The sequence below is a fragment of the Vipera berus genome (genome assembly GCF_964194415.1).
Source record: "Vipera berus genome assembly, chromosome: Z".
NCBI classification, from domain to species: Eukaryota; Metazoa; Chordata; class Lepidosauria; order Squamata; family Viperidae; genus Vipera; species Vipera berus.
The window spans coordinates 112385298-112406852 of record NC_138205.1 but is presented as its reverse complement, the minus strand read 5'-3'; the positions used below and the strand labels follow the sequence as shown (position 1 = coordinate 112406852).

The following is a 21555-nucleotide window of genomic DNA, read 5'->3' as shown; positions in this document are numbered from 1 at the left end:
AATTCTATCCCAAATTAAGGGTTTTAAAAGGAGTTATATTAATTGATATATCTGCCCTACAGAAATGGAGGCCAGAGATTTACTTCAAGTTAAACAATCTGTCAAGAAGAAACACATGCATTGGCTTTTACATAAAAACAGCCTAGAACAAACATTGATGCAAGTTAAAAATTGGAATTTACTGAATGTCCAAAATATTCACAAAATATGAATATAAAAATAAAGTAATAAAACGTCAAATAGAATGCTGGCAAGGAAAAGTATTATTTGATCAATTTCTAAAAAAGAATAAAGGGAAAGAGGATAAAGATAAAAATTGGTAATAGCTTACAATTGGAACATTAAAAAAAAGAAACCAAAGACTTGATTTTGGCTGTTCAAATTATTCAAACTCATGCAATCAAGGCCAGAATTGAAAAAAATAATCAAACAATTCAAAGTACAGATTCTGCAAAGAAAGAAGAAGAAACATTGGATTATTTGCTCAGGTCATGCAAGAGGATCACAGAATCTGATTAAATAACAACAATATAACACAGTCACCAAAATTTACTGAGACATCTATAAATATTATGTTCCAGTAATGAAAAATTGGTGTAAACATAGAGTTGAAAAAGTATTTGGAAATGAGCAAGTTAAAATATTGTGGGATTTTCTAATACAAACTGATAAAGTCTTGACTCATAATACTGGATTTAATTGTAGCTGAAAAGAAAAAGAAATGTGGGTATTTAATGTGGCAATACTGGAAGATAGTAGGCTAGCACAGGAGTCCCCAACCCCTGGTCTGTGGACCAGTACCAGGCCGCAGCATGCCAGCAACCGGTCCACACAAACAAGGAAAGCCCCATCCGCAGGATGCAGGCAGCACACAAAACCATGCCTCCTCCAGTCCACGGAAAAACCTCTCCACGTAACCAGTCCCTGATGCCCAAAACGTTGGGGACCTCTGGACTAGAAAATAGAGTTGAAGATCACAAAGTATTAACATCTGAAAATCAAAATTGAAATATTTTGGCATAAACTGGCTATGGTTGCTCCAGTGAATCACCTGATTAGCTGCACAGACTGACTACAAGCAACAGCATGACAAAGTAGCAACAACGCATTGAAAGATCTGTAAGAAATGCCATTTGCCTGCAAGCAAGAACTGGTGGGACCATAAAATAGAAAAGTCATAGAAAGTGAAGAAGCTAAATTGCTATGGGACTTTAGAATTCAAACAGACAGCATCTGCCACATAACATCCAGACTTAACAATTGTTGATAAGAAAGATAAAAAAGTATGGTTATTGGATGTGGTATTACCTGTAGATAAACAGAATTGAAGACAAAGAAAGGTAGAACCAATAGTAATATGCGCCTTGGGTACAATCCCAAAGCAACTGGAGCACCACTTAAACCTATTCGCATTGACAAATTTGCCATCAATCAGTTGCAAAAGGCAGCTTTACCAGGAACAGCTTACATCCTGTGATGATACCTCTAACACCAGCAAACATCCAGATCTCCCTATCCCAGGTCCTTGGAAAGGACTTGATAGGTAGACAAAAATGCCAAATCCAGTCTGAACATCTGGCTGACTGCAACGAATCAATAATAATTCACATAACATGGTATGCAATAAACAATCCATAGACAGGGTTCAAACATTGCACGAAGTAAAATGAACTAATGCACATTATTTCTTAGTACAGGGGTGTCAAACTCAAATTTCATTGAGGGCCGCATCAGCATTGCGCTTGCCCTCAGGGGGCCGGGTGGGTATGGCCAGGGTGGGCGTGGCCTACTGGGTAGGCGTGGCTAGAGTGCGTATGGCCTACTGGGTGGGCGTGGCCAGCTCTACATCGTTCGCATCAAGGGTGCCTATGGCGGCCTGGGCAGGAGTGGGACAGATCTGAGGGTCTCTGGCGGAAGGAGGGTCTCTGGGCCAGGGCCAAGGCAGTGGGGGCCGTTCCCTCACTGTTTCCAGGGTGGCTTCGCGGGCCACATGAAACCACTTTGCGGGCCGGATCCGGCCCCAGGGCCTTGTGTTTGACATGTCTGTCTTAGTACAAGATGTGAGCCAAGCCACTGCTTGTCACATTTTTCTGGATTTATTAACTTTCTGGTATTAATTTAAGCAGGATTTAAGTGATGGAACCATATTAAACAGTTAGAAAGGACACTTCACAAAATACAGGTAGTCCTCAACTTACAACCACAATTGAGCCCAAAATTTCTGTTGTTGAGACATTTGTTAAGTGAGTTTTGCCCCATTTTATGACTTTTCTTGCCACAATTGTTAAGTGAATCACTGTAGTTGATAAGTTAGTAACCAGGTTGTTAAGTGAATCTGGCTTCCTAGTGACTTTGCTTGTCAGAGGATTGCAAAAGGTGATCACATGACCCTGGGACACAGCAAAGATCATACATATGAACCAGTTGCCAAGCATCTGAATTTTGATCACATGAACTTGGGGAGGCTGCAAAGGTCATAACTATAAAATGATCATAACTCACATTTTTCAGTGCTGTTATAACTTTGGATGGTCTCTAAACAAACCATTGTAAGTTGAGGACAACCTGTGTCCCCAAGGCCTGTTGCTCAAAATACTAAATGTCTCACATCAGTAGTTGGAATTATTTGTTGTACATGCGTATACATGTATATGCTCAAAAAATGCAAAGAGAGTTGGAAGCGGCCACAATGAGTCATTGGTAGGATGTGACAGCTCAATGCTTTGGGTTTAAAGAGGCGTATGATGACATTTTCCTCCAATAGTTTACACAATCTTGTTAACTGAAATATTTCAGCAGAGTAACAACTTTATCTGAATGCCCTGTATGTGAAATACAGGCTTGAATCTGGTGACAAGATTTTTTGTTACACAGATACCTCAAGCTGATAATAGAGCACAGGCATGTTGTTACTAGTTTAACAAAATGCTCTTGTTGTTTTATAAAAGAGTATTATGCAACTCACCCAGCTTTCCTTTAAGTAGTTTTTTACACAGACCTCTCCTAGCATTCCTAAAAAGTCTATTAGCCAAGTTGACTGAAAAATCTGGGAGATTTTGTACAAAGCATTTGGTGAGTATCAGGTCACCATAGTCTAGACTAGAGGCTGGTCTAGACTATGTAAAACATGTCCTTAGAAAAATTCCCCCAATGTATTTGTTTGAGAGTGTTTGTCTTTGTTTATCTATCCCGCACAATCACATTATAAATTTTTTAAAGATTTTATGTTGTATTTTATTTAACTTCAAACCACTCTTTCAATAAGTCTTATGAACTAAAATTTAAGATTTGCTAAACCAACCAGATGTAGATTGACTCTCAGATTTACAATACCATTTATCAAAGCAGTTTGCAACTTTTTGTTTAAGTTTACAAGAGTTGAACTGTGGTTTTCCAAAAGATGAGATTGTGCTTTGTAAGACTTGAAACCTGTAATCTTACCAGGGAGTGCAATATATATATTCAGTATAACAGTGTTTACATTTGTGTATGTGGTCTCAATTGGCAGGAGATGCAGTTAGACTTCTTTAGAGTCCTGGCATATACTGGTGTAACAAAAAGGATGATAGCTATAAGAAACAGATGTTGAGTGTGTGCATGTGTCTTTGAGAAAGTCTGAGGCTTGTTTACCCTGGAAATATTCAATATCACATTATTAAAGCACAAAACTGGCTTGCTGTAGATTCACTTAGAACTGTTGCTTTGGCAGTAAAACAAATATAACCCTGCAATCCATTTTTTTAAAATGAGCTCATGTATTAGTTTAGAAAGCAATTGCATAACTAACAATCAGGGTCTAGCAGACATATTCCAGTATCAATTGCAAAAGTAATCATTGTGACCTAAGATTGTTTTACATATACAGTATTTTAGGAAACCATTAGTGTTTTGTAGAATGACTGGCCTCCATATCTACTGTTCAAAAAGTTTGTTTTTTATGTTTTCTGTTCTTGTTTAATGGTTTTTCTTATTTGCAAAGTAAGGATGGGAAAACACAGGAGAGTTATAATTCTGAGGTTATAGTGAATCTCTCTTGAAGAATGATGATTATACTATTGATGGCTTTTCTGGAGCTGGAAACAACTTCATCCAGGTGGGGATGATAGAAAAGTAATGGAAAGTAATCAAACCTAGTCTTAATGGGGGTAGCACAAAGGGAACTCAAATTAATTTTGGTGAATAATGTTCTAGGAGCTCAAACATGTACATATGATTAAGGAATCATTCTAGTTCTTTAGGAAAAGCAAACATAGCTATGAATTCAGGTTATACAATTAGATCAAATGAAACCAGCAGAAAGATAGATCCTTTACAGTCAAACTACTGGTAGTTCTCCCTTAATTGATTTGGTGACAGTTCAAAATTATAGTGATGCTCAACAAAGGGACTTATGATCCTCGCCTAAAGTTATGACCATTGCAGAGTTCCTGCAGTCACATGATTGCAACCTGGGCACTTGGCAACCTGTTTGCACTTAGGACTGGTTGCTACGCACCTCCTGATCATGTTATCATCATTTGCAATCTTTCCTGTGAGCTTCCCTAGAAAATCAGCAAGGAAGCTGGCAGGGTTACAAGCCACTATCACCTGCTAACTTTTAGAGGGCATTCTTGACTCTGTTCAATATTGCAATCCAGACTTCAAGATTCCATCTAAATATTTTTTTCCTTTCTTTTCTTTTCCTTTCCTTTCCTTTTTTTCTGGTTCCTAGAAAATATTCTTTAAAAATTTGTTCTATGACATAAATAAATGAAAATGAATAAGCTTTCAATTCCTTAAAATGACTTCTTTTTTGTAATCTAAGAATATTTTTGTCCATTTCTTTTTTATAGTTTGTGCTTTTCGTGATTAAAATTCTATAGCTGGGTCAGCAGGGAAAAATAGGACTTCTATTAAAATGTTTTGATTTTGCTATGGCTTTCAGCATAGACCAAAAGTTTACTTGTCACTTGATGCTTATATAAGACATAGTTAATTCTAAAATCAAGCAAGCAAATTTGTCGTTTTGTCTTAGAGGAACCACTGTGCTTGGCAAGCCATCACATTTTCCTCCTAGTTAAACAACAATGAGCCAAGGAGTTTAGCAAAGACAAGGTCAGTTAGCAGTTCAAGAGTCAGCTGAGGTAGCAAAACTGTTCCATACTCCAGAGTGCAAAGATTGGGTCTGCATCCAAATAATCAGGCTAGAAAATGAGTCAATGTTTCTGGCAACTGGTCATAAGAGCATCAAGGTGAAGATATTATTTCCAGCACTGGTTTATCACTAACAGGCCATTTGGACAATTCAGGGCTTGAGCTTCTACTCTAAACCATCTGGATTCTATTGCTGGTTTCAATAGCAAGCCCAGCATAAACCATTATTTGTAAAATGTCTTTCTATTGCAAGCTTGTGGTTCTATTCTTTCAGTCTTTTGGCTCTTACCATTGCCCTTGTGAACTGAAACTCTTAAGAATTAGACCTCCAGGATACTCATGTCTTGATAAATGGATGGAGAGTAAATGATACTTTAAAGAGAGTGTTATGATTAAAACAATAAGGGATTGGTAGAAAGCAGAAAAATAGGCTCATCAGAAGTGATTCTGAATATCTTACTCGGCCTGACTATATTTTTTTTATTTATTTAGCGTATGGTATATCATATATGGACTAGTAATGTATTAGCATTTCACCTAGATTGGTAGAACACATTAAATATAAATGCTAAAAGGATCTATTTTCTAATACCAATGTCTAGGCCGGCTAACCATTGAAATGCAGCATTGTTTACATGAAAAAAATCATACACTAGTCCAATACATGCCCTTAGCATATAGTAGGTCACAATGTGATCTACAGTTTGACGTGAGACCCCAAAGTTACACTGAGGGGTGGATACAATGCCCCATTTATACAGTGAGTCCCGGCAGATGCCATGTGAGATGCGAATCCTATTCAGAATTGCTGGTGTTGTAGTTCAAAGCTGACTGCAAATGTACTTGTACAGATAATGAAAGTAGAAAATGTGGATAAAAAATAGTGGAAACAAGGAAAACAAATTTAGAGTAATGTAATGCTGTAGCAATAGCAACAGAATATTTCAAATCTGTAACTAGATGGGTTAAATGGTCAAAATCAAGAAAGTAAATCTTTACCTTGATAAGGAGAAGTATGGTGCAATTGATATTGTGCAAATCTTTGATTAGAAGGCATATAAGTCTGTAAACCAATGTCGTGCATAGCCTTGTTGACAGTTCTTGATCAGATTATTGTTAGGCTTGGCTGCCTCATTCTAAACTGCTATAACTAAGATCTGGGTTTTAGAAGTAGGATGGTTTGAGAGATAATTAAACAGAGATTGAAACTAAATGCTATTGAATGTGCGTGTGTATTGATTGTAAAATGTTACAAAATATACAAATGTTTGAAAAATATAATCAAACTATCTGAAATATTGGACTAGAAAATAGAATTCATTATATAGATTTTAATGTTCCTTTTTATCCTTCTATCACATGTTTTTAAATAGCTTTTCATTCTTTTTTTATCAACTTTTTATTTGTTAGTCTAAAATTTTATTTCCTACATTCCAAGCAAAACTCTTTTTTTTGCATTATCTATGCTGGCAGTATAAATTTGTCTGCATTATGTAATGTCTGAAATTGACATTAGTCATCTCCAACAAATTAATATTAGTCTTTTCCAAATTACCTGGATGTTGGAAGCAAAGTTATATAACCAGGTTGCATTGATTTAAGTAATGCTGCAGTTACATTAGACAAAATTGTGTTTCCTAAAGCATTCTAGCTGGATCATAATAATTGTATGATTATGTACTAGGTTGATTTTGTGCTTTTCATTTCTTGTAAACTCATTTTACATAATGAAAAGAAATTAGATGTTCTTGTTTGATTTCCACATAGGTAAAATCTCTATTTTATTTCCAAAATAATGTATTCCCAATTAGAGGCATGGACAAACTTTAGAATTAAACATGAGGTTATAAATCAAAGTGTGCTTGAGTTTCTTTATCTTCACCTCATCTGCTTTGAATTTTGCATATCTTCCTGAACAAAACTAAGTTTGTAAAGGATATTAAGTTTTGTTTGGTCTTCCTCTCTATTTTAAAGTACGCTGTGGATTTTAATATGAAGTTATGATCCCCTAGACTGATTGATATATAAACATAAGACAGATGGTTTAAAGATGGCTCTGATGATAATTCATTTTTCAGCTAGACATGAAGATACTTTGATTACAGTATGTTTAAGCAATTATAACAGAGTATTCAGTGTTAGTCTTGTCTTAGGGAATGCATGGGAAACAAGTTGTACGTTATTCATATGCAACAAAGAATGCACTGTGATAGTGTGATCCATTTTCATTCTGAATGTTAGGTGAGCACATAGATATTTAAAATATGTCATAGAGCAAGTTAAATAAATTAAGCATAGACTCAATATAGAGTTAAATACATAGCTTTTGGGCATAAATATTTGTTTTGGAAAGTATTTATTGCTATATGAAAGAAACCAGTATGTTTGAATTTTGGTCTGACTTTGCATAAAGCTTGTTAAAAAGTCACATGGCTTGTTTGCAAAGTTTACTAGAGTTCTTCTATATCGTACCATTTATTTTATTTTCTTGATGAATCATTTTTTTAAGGCAAAATATTATGAAACTGTATATCTCACCCATCAGATACAAAGTAAATATTTTTCTGAATATGTACAATTATATTTCTAAATGATATATATACAATCATCCAATTATAAAAAAATTAAGTTTATTTCTATTTTAAAATATTATAATAAATCCATTCATAAAGAATATCCATGATATTAATGATTGAATTGAATAAATTGAACTTGGATAAATAAGATATCATTTAATTAATTAAACACCTATTTTATATTTTCTAATTTTCAGTTAAATATCTTCCATATTTCTCTCTGATAGGATAATTGATCGCTTGGATGGTGTTCGCTTATTATGGTCATTATTGAAAAATCCTCACCCAGATGTTCAGGCCAGCGCAGCCTGGGCTATCTGTCCTTGTATTGAAAATGCAAAGGTAAATAAATACTTTGAAATTATAATCTAAACAATCACCAAATGTTGTGAATTACACAATAAACAACCAAAAAAAGTTTATTTCCTAGCAAGGTATTTGACAATGTATCATTGATATTCTGATTAGCAAGTTATTTAATGTTGGCTGAATGGTATGACAATTAATTGGCTACATAGCAAGGTTGAGCTGTGTCTTATCAAACTGGAAATAGTTATTAAAATATTGAGTAGAGTAACACAAGAGTCAAGTCTTTGTGTTCTACTAGCACCTATCGCCAATATTTTAGTTCATTATCTTAATGAATCCTTATCAAACATGTAGATGGTTAAAAAGGGGAAAAGATAGCTAATAATCATATATATATAAAAAAAACCAGCCACTACCACACACTTCTCCCAGAAGAACGAAGCTGAAGCCACCAGCCTGAGGATGACGGATGAGATTTCGTCGAAACATTGCCCTGATACCTCCAATTCTACGTGGGGAAAAACCCAAATGACCAACACATATATAATAATATTCAGTTACAAAAATGGCTTTAAAATAATATAATAATTTGCCAGAAAAATAAACATTTTTAACTTAGGAAACAAAATCAATGCACAGATACAGGATATACCTGGCTTGGTAATAGGACATCTAATAAATGTCACAGAACTGACTTCAAACACAATATGAGTTAGTAATACAATATGGCTGCTGCAAAAAGGAAGATGCAATTTTAAGCTACATGAATACAATCACAGTATTATAGTTCTATGTTGTTGTGTTTTGGTCATACCTCTAATTATCTTATTTTGAAATATTGGTTTCTCCTTTTAAAAACTTGATTCCTCCTCTTTCTCCAAGATACTGTTTTTTTAATCATAGGGTCTCTAGAATTATATTGAAACATTAGCTACACTAGGTGAAACAGCTAAAAATCTCTTTTGCTAGTTAATTAAACTTTAAAGATTCACATTAGATTTTTAACCCACCTTATTGCTAAATTACTTTGTATCCTGTGTCAGTGCACTCGGTATGCCTCTGAGTTGGTGAAATGCAGACAATAGCATATTGACTTCCAAGGGTAGGGATTTTAACTTGCATGGAATAACATGAACATATCTGCAGTAAAACTGGGCTTTGTACTAATGATGTTCTAAGCTACATGTGCTGAAACTGACCAGTACTGTCCTTACCTTAGTGGAGAAATTTACATGTGGGACAGGTGTGACTAAGACTGGATATTAAGTCTACATTTTTTACTATTTTAATAAATGTTACATGAAAGCCTCAGTTAATCAAAGTCATGATGGATGGTGGAGATTAGGGTTTGTAGGTCCATCTGGTGATGATCAAAGCACATAGAATATCGTGTCTTGGATATAAAAGAAGTAAAGGATATGAATTAGCTAATGAATAAAGAAAAATAGATGTGTGTCTGTAAAATTAAGCATAATAGAACTGAATGAAGATAACCTTATCTTCTGCAGAGATGTTGTTGCCAACCATTCAATAACAACAACAATAATAAAGTTGGAAGGGACCTTCGAGGTCATCTAGTCCAACCCTCTGCTCAGGCAGGAAACCCTATACCATTTCAGACAAATGGCTTTCCAGTATCTTCTTAAAAACTTCCAGTGTTGGAGCATTCACAGCTTCTGGAGGCAGGTTATTCCACTGATTAATTGTTCTAAATGTCAGGAAATTCCTCCTTAGTTCTAGGTTGCTTCTCTCTTTGGTTAGTTTCCACCCGTTGCTTCTTGTCGTGCCTTCAAGTGCTTTGGACAATAGCTTGACTCCCTCTTCTTTCTGGCAGCCCCTGAGATATTGGAAGACTGCTATCATGTCCCCCCTCGTCCTTCTCTTCATTAAACTAGACATACCAAATTCCAGCAACCATTCCTTATATGTTTTAGCCTCCAGTTCCCTAATCATCTTTGTTGCTCTTCTCTGTACCATTTCTAGAGTCTCAACATCTTTTTTTACATTTTGGTGACCAAAACTAGATGCAGTATTCCAAGTGTGGCCTTGTTCAACCCTCAGCCGCTCTATGGATCAGCACTTTGTGGAGAAATGTATAAATATAGGATCAATTATATATAAAGAATAAATGAAAGAGCTAATATATATGTCCAAAGTATGAATTGGTATCATGTAGGTTGTATTGTACTTTGAGATGTACATACTTTTTCCTATGCTTTTTGCATAATATTGGAGATATATGGGTGTGCTTTGATGCTCAGCTTTTTTCTCTAAACATTTAATTGCATTACATATTGCACATAATACATGCAATAATATCCAAACTTTATTCTGCTTAATAGATTAGACGAAGTATTACTCACATATGTTCTAAGAATCCTCTGAACTACATTTTAGATTTGCACATGTTTTATATGGGTGGCAATTGATTTGCATGTGAATTAAATCTTTGGTTATATCTTTAATATGTCCTAAATAGAAGTTAAGTCTATAAAGCTGTTGATCATGGCTTTGTCAGAGTGTCACATCTGTAAGCATTCTCTTGCATTGATCACATTATTAGTTTATATTAGGTTTCTACCATATCACTGAGAAAATAAAACTGGATATCAAAATATCCAATTTTGATTCATACCAGATACCATATTCATTCCTCTAACAAGAAGGAAGTTTATCATTCCCTAAAAAGAACAATATTTGACCAACTTGCTGACTTGTAGTTTGAAAAGTTTGTGATTACTAAATTCAGAATATGCTTCCAAATCAGGAAATAGTTTATTTAGTTTTAATTCATCTGTTCATGTTTACCCATATACTAAATGAACATATAGGGTGGCAGGGAAATCTATTTAGAATACAAATAAGGCATAGCAAATTTGGCAAGGGCAAAAAGGGAAATGAGCAGGAAGACAAAAACACACAAACTTGAAGCAATTGGATATGCTTCTTTAATATAAGAATAATTACCAGAATTTTGATAAAACATGCACCACCTCCAAGAAATAGGAGATGGAAAGACACAGTGAAACATCAATTGGATGGAAGAATAGAAATGTGAGGGTGTGATGACACAAAAGAAGATGAGAAATTAATATAAGCCAGATACACATAAAGGAAACTGAACAAGGTTAGGAAAAGGGAGCCAAAATATAACTAATACCATGCCAGAGTCAACAAGGGATGTTTAATGAGTTAGGCTGAAGACGCCTATTGGCTTCTTCCCCAAATATCAGTGCTGTTTACACACTGTTGGGTGGTACTCTACATGTTCCTCCCAACTCCGTAAGCTGGCTGGCACTTGGTCCAGCTGTCCAATATAGGGAAACAGTGGCTAGCTGATGCTCCACCCAAGGGCACGGCACATGTGTTCCTCCCATCAGAGGAAATGCAAAGATTAAATAGTTAAAGGTACCATGGGATTTTATTTATTTATTTGTATCCTACCGTTATTATTTTTACAAACAACCCAAGATGACAAACATATCCAACAGATCTTCCTCCTCCTATTTTCCCCACAACAATCCAGTGAGGTGGGTTGGGCTGAGAGAGAGAGAATGACTGGTCAAAATCAACCAGCTCTCATGGCTAAGGTGGGATTTGAACTCATGGTCTTCTGCTCTCTAGCCTGATGCCTTAACCACTAGACCAGACGGGCTCTTTTGCTCAGGAGGAGAGTGGGAATCCCTGAACATGGGATGAATTGGGAGTTCTTGCAGTAAGTAATTGCCTAATCCACATTGCTGAGGAAATACAGCAAATTTAGCCTTATTATGTTTCCTCTGAAGCTCATTAACTTCTGAAGATAGAACATAACTTTTATACCAATATATATCAGCACTGCCCTCGCCTTTGGGAATGGAAGCTAGAATATGAAAAATGTATCTTTTAAGGTAGAGACTTACTTTGCAGAATAACACTGGGCGCTATCTAACAAAATGAAATTCAATGGTGAAAAAAGTAAGGTTCTACATTTAGGCAGGAAAAATCAAATGCACAGGTATAGGTGGTACCTTGCTCAATAGTAGTAACTGTGAGAGGGATCTCGGAGTCGTAGTAAACAATCATTTCAATATGAGCCAGCAGAGTGCTGCAGCTGCCAAAAAAGCCAACACAGTGCTAGGCTGCATTAACAGAGGGATAGAATCAAGATCACGTGAAGTACTAATACCACTTTACAATGCCTTGGTAAGGCCACACCTGGAATACTGCATCCAGTTTTGGTCACCACGATGTAAAAAAGATGTTGAGACTCTAGAAAGGGTACAGAGAAGGGCAACAAAGATGATTAGGGGACTGGAGGCTAAAACATAGGGAACGGTTTGTGGAATTGGGTATGTGTAGTTTAATGAAGAGAAGGGTGAGGGGTGACATCATAGCAGTGTTCCAGTATCTCAGGGGCTGCCACAAAGAAGAAGGAGTCAAGCTATTCTCCAAAGCACCTGAAGGCAGGACAAGAAGCAACGGATAGAAACTTCCTGACAGAACAATTAACCAGTGGAACAACCTGCCTCCAGAAGTGGTGAATGCTCCAACACTGGAAGTTTTTAAGAGGAGACTGGACAGCCATTTGCCTGAAATGGTATAGGGTTTCCTGCCTGAGCAGAGGGTTGGACTAAATGACCTCCAAGGTCCCTTCCAATTTTCTTCTTCTTCTTCTTCTTCTTCTTCTTCTTCTTCTTATTATTATTATTATTATTATTATTATTATTATTATTATTATTATTATTATTATTATTATTATTATCATCATCATCATCATCATCATCATCATCATCATCATCATCATCTATTGGGAAACACAGGAATTTATCACTGGGTTTCTTTATCTTATTACCTGGAAATTATCACTAATCTTAGATAGGAATATGAAATTTGCTTTCTATAGGCATTGCCCACTGAGTGCCAAACATTATAGAACTATTGAAACCTAAACCTGAATTCTAGTCAAATGCTCTAAGATAGTACAAAAAAGAAAGGGAGGAACTGATTTTCTTGATGAACAAAGACTAAATTTACTTTTTCTTTAAAAGACATTATTTTAAAAACTTGCTTTAAGGTTAGCAGTATTAACAGTTGGGTTGAATAGGGTTAAAAATATGGCAACACAATCCAAACTCATCCATTTTATGTTCCTTATCCCTTTCTTAAAAATGTATAGTCTGTTATTCTGTATTTTGTGTATTCCTCATATTTTCTGTATGGTATTCTTTATTTTTAGAGCTCTGAATTGATAAATAAGCAAGGAATATGACATTTACATTTTCTAATATCCCTCAACTACTACGCAGAGAGTAAAATCTATGCTGCTTCTGCATTAATACAAGGATTTTACCATTTCTAATACTGTCCTTACTCTCTTAGACAGCAGGGAGTAAAGATTTTAGGAAGATACTAGCAATACCCAAGGGGTATACTTTCTCAGTATCAGAAATAAAAAAACTTGCTTTTGCACTGGCTTAATTAAAACAGAATTATCCTATTAATGTTTTGATATTTTAAAGATTTAGGGTGTTCACATAACTCTATGGGAAATCACTGGAGTTAGTGCATTTATAGTTATCATTTGTCCCTCTTTTTAATTTCTATGTAATTATTCTCTTTGATTCATATTTGAAAATGAACCATCTTTCGAAGATTTTATTACCATCCCAGACAATATTATTGAATTGATAGATCTCAAAACTTTGAATGTAGGATTATATACAAAATATGAAAAGTTGCAGAATTGACGTGGAAGTTACTGGACGCTAAGATTAAGGCAAATAATTTACAGGATCACTTCCTTAATGTCAAGCTAGGGAGTAGAGCCAGTGTTATTATAAATGATACTTTGTATTTATGAGGAAGCTTTCCTCTTTCATCACAGTCAAGCTGATCCAGGTGTACCTTGGCTGCCTGCATTGGTGCATTGAGGAATTAAAAGGCATACTGCATGGGCAATAGAAGAGCATTTCTGTACATCATGGCAAATGTTGCTCCTGCATGGTGCTAATGATTGTTTTTTTGCAGTGGTAAAGTATATATCAGAATTAAGTGTGTGTGTATGCGTGTGTGTGTGTGCGCGCTCACGTATGTGCACATGTGTGCGTACTTAAAGAGCAGTATTGAGCAACAGAATCTTCTTAACAGAAGTAGATTTAGATTAATTAGCCGGTTAATTCAATAGCTACAAACCATAACGGTAGAAGTAATTGCTGTGACAGAGTGGAAGTATATTAGCCAATCTAAGCAAATAATTATGAAGAATTGCAGTGAAAAGTGTTCTGAGCTCTGTTGATATTGGAAAGTCAATTTGTACTCATGATACTACTTTATTCCCTGTGGTGAATAATGTAAACATAAAAAAACATTCAGGGATTACAAAGTCTACCTTGTTAGAAGAAGGTTGCCATGTGGATCCCAAACAAGGACTGATAGGTTCCAAAATGATTCAGGCACTTTTAATTGCATATGTTGATAGCAATATGGTGAATTTTAAACAAGGACCTTTATTTCAGAAAATAAAGAAATTTATCACAATCTGCATATACAGTACAGCTTGTAACAGTTACTTAGATTAACTTTAACTTTTTAGATCTTCAATACTTCATAAAGCTATGAATGAAGATCTAGTTTGTGGTAAGAAGAGCTATATTTGACCGCCTGAGCACATGTAATTTACAGATAGAGAATGTAATAAATTTGTAATCTGATTACTAATGCTTATGAAAGAAATACATATTTCAGCAGTCAAAACTATTAAAAGCATATTTGCTTTTAAGTGAAGTGAAGTTAGGGGTAACCAGAACTATATTTTTGTTTGTGAATAAACAGCCATTAAGGTGATTCATGAAGGAACTCAAGAGCAGGACATTAATCTTTCACTGGGCTCTTAGAATCTCAGCGAACTTTACTTCCATTGGACGAAGCAGATAATTGTTCTGATCAGAGCAGATTTTTATTATTGTACATAATAAATATACTTTCTTATATATTTCTTATATATATATTTCTTCTGATAGAGTTTTCAAATTATTTATTCTTCTTGTCCCCATGTGACTGAAATTTAAGTTGTTAAGTAGAGTAACATCTTGCCATGATTAAGTCTTCTTCAGTTCTTCTTATCTGAAAAATGTTAACTAACCTCAAAATCTCTTTTTATCTTCTCACTATTGTAAGACATAATCTCATCTAATATTAGACAGTTGTTATACATACTATTTATGGTAAAATTGTTTTTTGTATTTCATATGCAAATATTTTGTATTAATTTCCCTGTTTTGTTAGAACCATCCCATAAAAACCCCTATTGTATATTATTTAGGATACTTGAAATACCCTACATTTTAGTTTATTGGTATAAAGTATTAATAGGTGAATTTGTATATTTATGTACGGTTGGCAAATTAGTTCAAAATAAATTATTTGGGGACTGATATAAATGTCTCAATTGACTCTTAGTATGTGAAAGTAATAGAAAAAATATTTTTATTTTAAAACATTAAAAATATGCTTTAAAAATACTTAAATTTAATAACTTAAAGGCTGTAAACTGAAGATCTTAACTGATTGTATGGTGATAGCTTTCTTCCCTTGTTAATTGAGAAATCTTTTAATTCAGGCTTATAGCGGAAGAGAATAATGATTTACTTAAAATGAAATTCTAAGCTGGTCCAGGGACTTAGAATATATAGAAATAACTAAAATAAATATAGGATAAATTGACCCAATGATAAAAAGATGAGAAATATATATTTCAGATTTTCTAAGCAAAATTGGCTTTAGTTTTGCAAGCTATGACACAGACAATGAATGAACTAAATTAATATATTCATTTTTAGCTGTTGTTACCCAACAATAATATTTTTAAGGACAAGAGAATGAAAATGTGTTGTTCTGATCTGTGGAATCTATACTAAATCTTAAAGAAACTTAAAATATTTCTCTATAATTTTACATAAAATATTTACCATAATGTTTTCACAAGTATTAAATTATATGTATTCATATTTCATAATGGTGAAGTCTTTACAGGTAGACAATATTAACCATCAAAGAACTCATTTTGTATGGCATCAGACTGGACTAACAAAATATTGCTTCAGAATTACATTCCTCAGATGTATATATAGTCTTTTCCAAGATGCTTGCCCCACATATTAATTACTTACTTTATATTATAAGCTCATTTTCTTATATAACAGTGATTTATGAAATGCAGAAAAGACATACTGATTTTTCTCTTTTTCCTATCCTCCTGTAAATGGACTTCAAAATGGTTTCCTTTAAAATGGTAGGCAGTGGAATTGGACAAAGACAGGTTCTCCAGAAGGAATCATAGTCCACAGAGGATTCTTGGTAACTCAGGTTTATTTGCACAGCCACACCATCACATTTTTGGGCAAAAGCAACCAGAGTTGATAAATTAGCTTTGACGTCTTAAGCTTTCTAAGATGCTCCAAATGGAAAATACTACTGATTTTTTTGGGTATGCTTTTATCTGTAAGGATATAATGTTTATAAATAGTGTACCTTTTCAAAGCAGCATTTAGTTTATAAGAGTTTAGACTTAATATGAGATGTAAAATTATGATTCTGAAACATGAAAGAGATACAACACTTTAGAATTTTGGCAAATAAGTATGTTTTTCATGGTATGTTCATTTGAAAAGCAGTAGCTGGTAATGATCTGGTCTCACAAATCACATGCAATTCAGAGGTGTGATTGTGAAATACATTGAGCTACTATACTTTTGAGGGTAGAAAATAATTATTTCTGCCATGATGCTAGAAAAACCTGGTTATCTACGAAGATATTTCTATCATCCCTATTTGCTGAGATCTAGTTATAATTTTGAAAATTGCTCACAGAAATAAAATGTTATAATTTGTCTTGCTTTTACTTAGGATGCTGGTGAAATGGTTCGTTCGTTTGTTGGTGGTTTGGAATTAATTGTTAATCTTTTAAAATCTGAAAGTAAAGAAGTTTTGGCAAGTGTGTGTGCTGCTATCACCAACATAGCAAAAGATGAAGAGAATTTAGCTGTTATAACAGATCATGGTGTTGTTCCTTTATTATCCAAATTAGCAAATACAGTAAGTAAAACTTTGTTCTTGTTGCTAACATTCTGAAATACACTGTATGATGTCATTTTTTACTTTTCTTATGCAGTTTAAAAGTAAAATGGTAGTTCAGAATCTATATATTCTGATAAATATATAATTTTTCAGAGGTCCTAAAGATATATTTTTTAAAAAAACTGATGTTAATAACCAATAAAGCATTGAGAACAAAGAAGCCCATCCTTTTTCTTTTTAAGCTCCTTTCATATTTTTAATAGTTGCTGTTATGTGAAGTGTCTCCCTTTAAGATATCACGGGATGCATTTTTATTATAACTTATTTTTCCTCTTGGTTTAGAACAATGACAAATTAAGACGGCATTTAGCTGATGCTATTTCTCGCTGCTGCATGTGGGGAAGTAACAGGATTGGTTTTGGAGATACCAAAGCCGTTGCCCCTTTGGTACGTTACCTGAAATCAAGTGATCCGGAAGTTCACCGAGCTACTGCACAAGCACTGTATCAACTGTCAGAGGATCCCAACAACTGCATTACTATGCATGAAAATGGAGTGGTGAAGGTAAGATAGATAGATAGATAGATAGATAGATAGATAGATAGATAGATAGATAGATAGATAGATAGATAGATAGATAGATACAGACAGACAGACAGACAGACAGACAGACAGACATTCAGTATCATTTATCCTTCTCATAATCTCTTGGTATTTCTTTAATGTATTGTATTATTAAAAATAATTTGAAAATCATATTAAGCTAAACTAAAGCTATTATATTACTAATTTAGATTGATCAGTATATTTTGAAATGCTAGAACTTCATAAACTGCAGTGGCTGGCTCCCAGTCTCTTCTAGGACTAGTTCAAAGAACTGGTATTATCTGGAGATCCAAGTTCTGATTCTTAAATATTCCCTCCCAGCGTGCCTAACCAACTCTTTCATTCATCTTTGGTAGTCCAATGCACTTAGGTAAATTACTATCAGAAACGACCTTCTCTATGATAGAATTCAAGTTACACAATATTCTTGCTTGTGGGCCACAATTATCCCAGCACTTACAATGCTTTCCCTTTGTGCCTATCTACTTGGCATTTTATACTTAATATAGTATACTTTTTATGTGAGCTTTTACCTTTTTAGTTTCTCTACATGTAACTAGAAGAAAACAAAAATAAGTTATGTGGCCCTGCTATCTCCCAGAATTCCTCATTCCATTTAAGTTAGATAAACTATATTGTACTTTGCCTCATAGCAATATTATCCCACTTGAACATCTGAATAGATATGAGTAATTACTTCTAAAATAATTTTATAATTGACTCAAAGGCTTAAAATCATGTCACATAACATTCAACTTTGGAAGACTCAAAAGAATAAATAAGTCCTTTTATCCTACTCTCAATAAGAAAAATGGAATTTTATAGTATACATGTAACTGATTTTTAAAACTTTTTAAAATCTGAAAATCTCAGTTTCTAGCACCAGGTAGGATGGCAATTTTCCATATTGTTTGAGAATTGATCTTTAATATGTGGGCTAATCTTAAGTCTGTTTCACTAAGGTATGAGAAAAAATTATTTTCATTTTGTGGAAATTAGTCAAGCCTACATATTTATTTCAAATAGAGTAGAATATGAACCTGTTTGTATAGGTTACATTATTTAATTTGAATACTTTCATACCTTCTTTTGTTTGCTTTAAAAAGTTACATTTGGATGCTACATATAATTTGGGAGCCTTTTTTGAAATAAATACCAATAGCTATGAGCATTGCATAGTAATGGACAGACAGTGGTGCTGCTGTCCTATGTACTAACTATATTGATAAGCAGCAGTGATCTGTCATCAAGCTGTGCAATGGATGGTTGGCTGCAAGAATTGATGGAGCAATAAAACTAGAAGAATACAAATTATACACAGAATAACCATGCCTTATGAAGACTTTTTTTAATTCAGTAGATGGCAATAGCAAATGTCTTTGGCTTATCTTAAAAAAACTAAGCAGGGTAGCATTTGATTAGTACTTAGATGGGGTTGTAGCTTAGACTAGAAAGTCAAGAAATTATCCCTAGACAAGGCAGTGGCAAATCCTTTTCACATTTTCTGGAGAGCATTATATATGTCTGGGTACAGTCACCTGTTAAGCTATAATTCAGAGAATTTTTGCCTTCTATGTTTTCATATATTTTTGTTCAAATGTAAAACACATCCTAGGGTTTTTCTCATAGTCTTCTAGTAGTCTCACAGTAATGAAAACAGAAGACAAATTTTGCTTTATTTTTAGAAGATAGAACTGTATCATTGCTTATGCTTTGGGGGGCAGCTGTTGCACAATTATAATATGGTGGAAAGCAGTACAAAGTATTACAAAAAGGTATTTTTGGCAACTTCTTGGTAATTTACTAGTGCTTCCTTTAAACAGTAGGGTGTCTTGAATAATACTGCTAGTTTTTCATCCTTTATCTACCCAATTCCTTTTTTTTAATACTCATACCATGACTGACATGTTGCTGTCTGTGTTATTGCTAGATTCATTGTAGATAGTGATTAGTACCGGTAGTTGTTGAGAATCATGGTTCTGACTATTAAGCAATTTAAATCTGCCTATCCAGAAATAAAACCACTATGCCCATTTTCATGACCTTCAATGAGCAGAGAAATCTGTCTAATACAACCCAGTACTCCATATTCATTAAAACAGGTTGATGGTCACTGACCAAGTCTGGTCACTGACCACATGTTTAATTAAACCAGTTCAATATTCATCTCTATTGAATATTGTTCTCAGTATTCAAGATCAGCTTTCCAAATCTGTTTTCCAAGTGATATATTGTAAATTAAAGATGATTCTGAAAAAAGAGCCAACAAACACAACAAAAATCAAGGAACCAGGGAATAAATTTGTTCCTTGGAAGCTCTCCTGATAGGATAGGGTGGAAGATTGACCACATGTACTCTGGATAGCTGTTTCTTACAAGGAGACTATAGGACAGTGGTTTCCCACAAATTTGAACACTGGGAAATAAAGGGGTTAATCTTCTTGCTTGCAACCACAGTGGAGCTTTTTAATTTAAAGGACACTACATTTGCAAATTACACTTTCTAATCACTTTAAAAATTGTTTATTACTTATTTTAACGCTATTAAAGACTTTCAGAACAATAAGATTGAAAACTATTCATTGAGTGGGGTTATCTTCAATTCTGAACAAAAAATAATATTAAGTTTAAGAACTTAAAGAATCTGAAATAAATAGCAAGTGTAAATAAAATTTTGATCTTAGAATGTTATAAATGAACTAAGAATCCAGATTAATTTAGAATATTGAAACTTTTGTAATACAATTTTGGAATTAGTTATAAAGAACACAGTAGGAGGAAGTTTTTGGAAGATACAACAGAGATAAGCAATTTCATGATTTGAAAACGATGTTATTGGCGATTAAAAATTTTAAGTAAAGAAAAAAGATACAACCTTTAAAATTCATATCTACAATGGATTTTTTCAATGAAACAGTTTTACAGTGAAAATGCTAAAAGAGTCTTTGGAACAATGCAGTCAGTAATTAGTAGCCACAATATTAACAACGTCAATAATGTTGTCTGCTTCTATAGTCATACTGTAGATGTTACTGAAAAAATGAGAAATGTAGAACAAATTTTATCTGACAAGATAAAGAGGGTATCAAAAGTAGATTTACAACTACAGCTCAAAAAATGATTTGGAAAAGTGTCTTTCAGTGGATCTACTTGTACTGGTCTTTGATTGTAATAGACATTTGACTGGCTGGCTCGCTGGCTGGCTGACATTGGATCTATAAAAGAAATTGGCTGAAGTTTTAAAAGGGGAATACAAAGGATAATCCAAAGGAGCATCCTAGGCAATTTTTCCTATTATATTTATAAAAGAATCTTGTTAAAGCCTTGAAGAACTCAGTTGTTGTTGTTAGCTGCGAAGTCGTGTCCGACCCATCATGACCCTATGGGCAACATTCCTCCAGGCCTATCTGTCCTCTACCATCTTCTGGAGTCCATTTAAGCTCACGCCTCCTGCTTCAGTGACTCTATCCAGCCACCTCATTCTCTGTCATCCCCTTCTTCTCTTGCCCTCAATCTTTCCCAGCATTAGGCTCTTCTCCAGTGAGTCCTTCCTTCTCATTAGGTGGCCAAAGTATTTGAGTTTTAGCTTCAGGATCTGGCCTTCTAAAGAGCAGTCAGGGTTGATCTCCTCTAGGACTGACCGGTTTGATCGCCTTGCAGTCCAAGGGACTCGCAGGAGTCTTCTCCAGCACCATAGTTCAAAGGCCTCAATTCTTTGGCGCTCAGCCTTTTTTATGGTCCAGCTTTCACTGCCATATATTGCAACTGGGAAGACCATAGCCTTGACTATACGCACTTTTGTTGACAGGGTGATGTCTCTGCTTTTTAGTGTGCTGTTTAGATTTGCCATTGCTTTCTTCCCCAGGAGCAAGCG

At 34.4% G+C, this 21555-nt stretch overlaps 1 protein-coding gene across 1 annotated transcript in view; it reads left to right on the top strand.

The window, feature by feature from the left end:
* Nucleotides 1-21555, top strand: part of ODAD2 (outer dynein arm docking complex subunit 2) — a gene marked incomplete at both ends in the record, with an annotated part of 156425 nt that overhangs the window by 43513 nt on the left and 91357 nt on the right. Inside the window, 3 exons of the mRNA XM_081345475.1 lie at nucleotides 7937-8051; nucleotides 16905-17093; nucleotides 17418-17639. Of these exons, the coding sequence (XP_081201601.1) occupies nucleotides 7937-8051; nucleotides 16905-17093; nucleotides 17418-17639 (526 nt within the window). The remainder of the gene's footprint in view (nucleotides 1-7936; nucleotides 8052-16904; nucleotides 17094-17417; nucleotides 17640-21555) is intronic.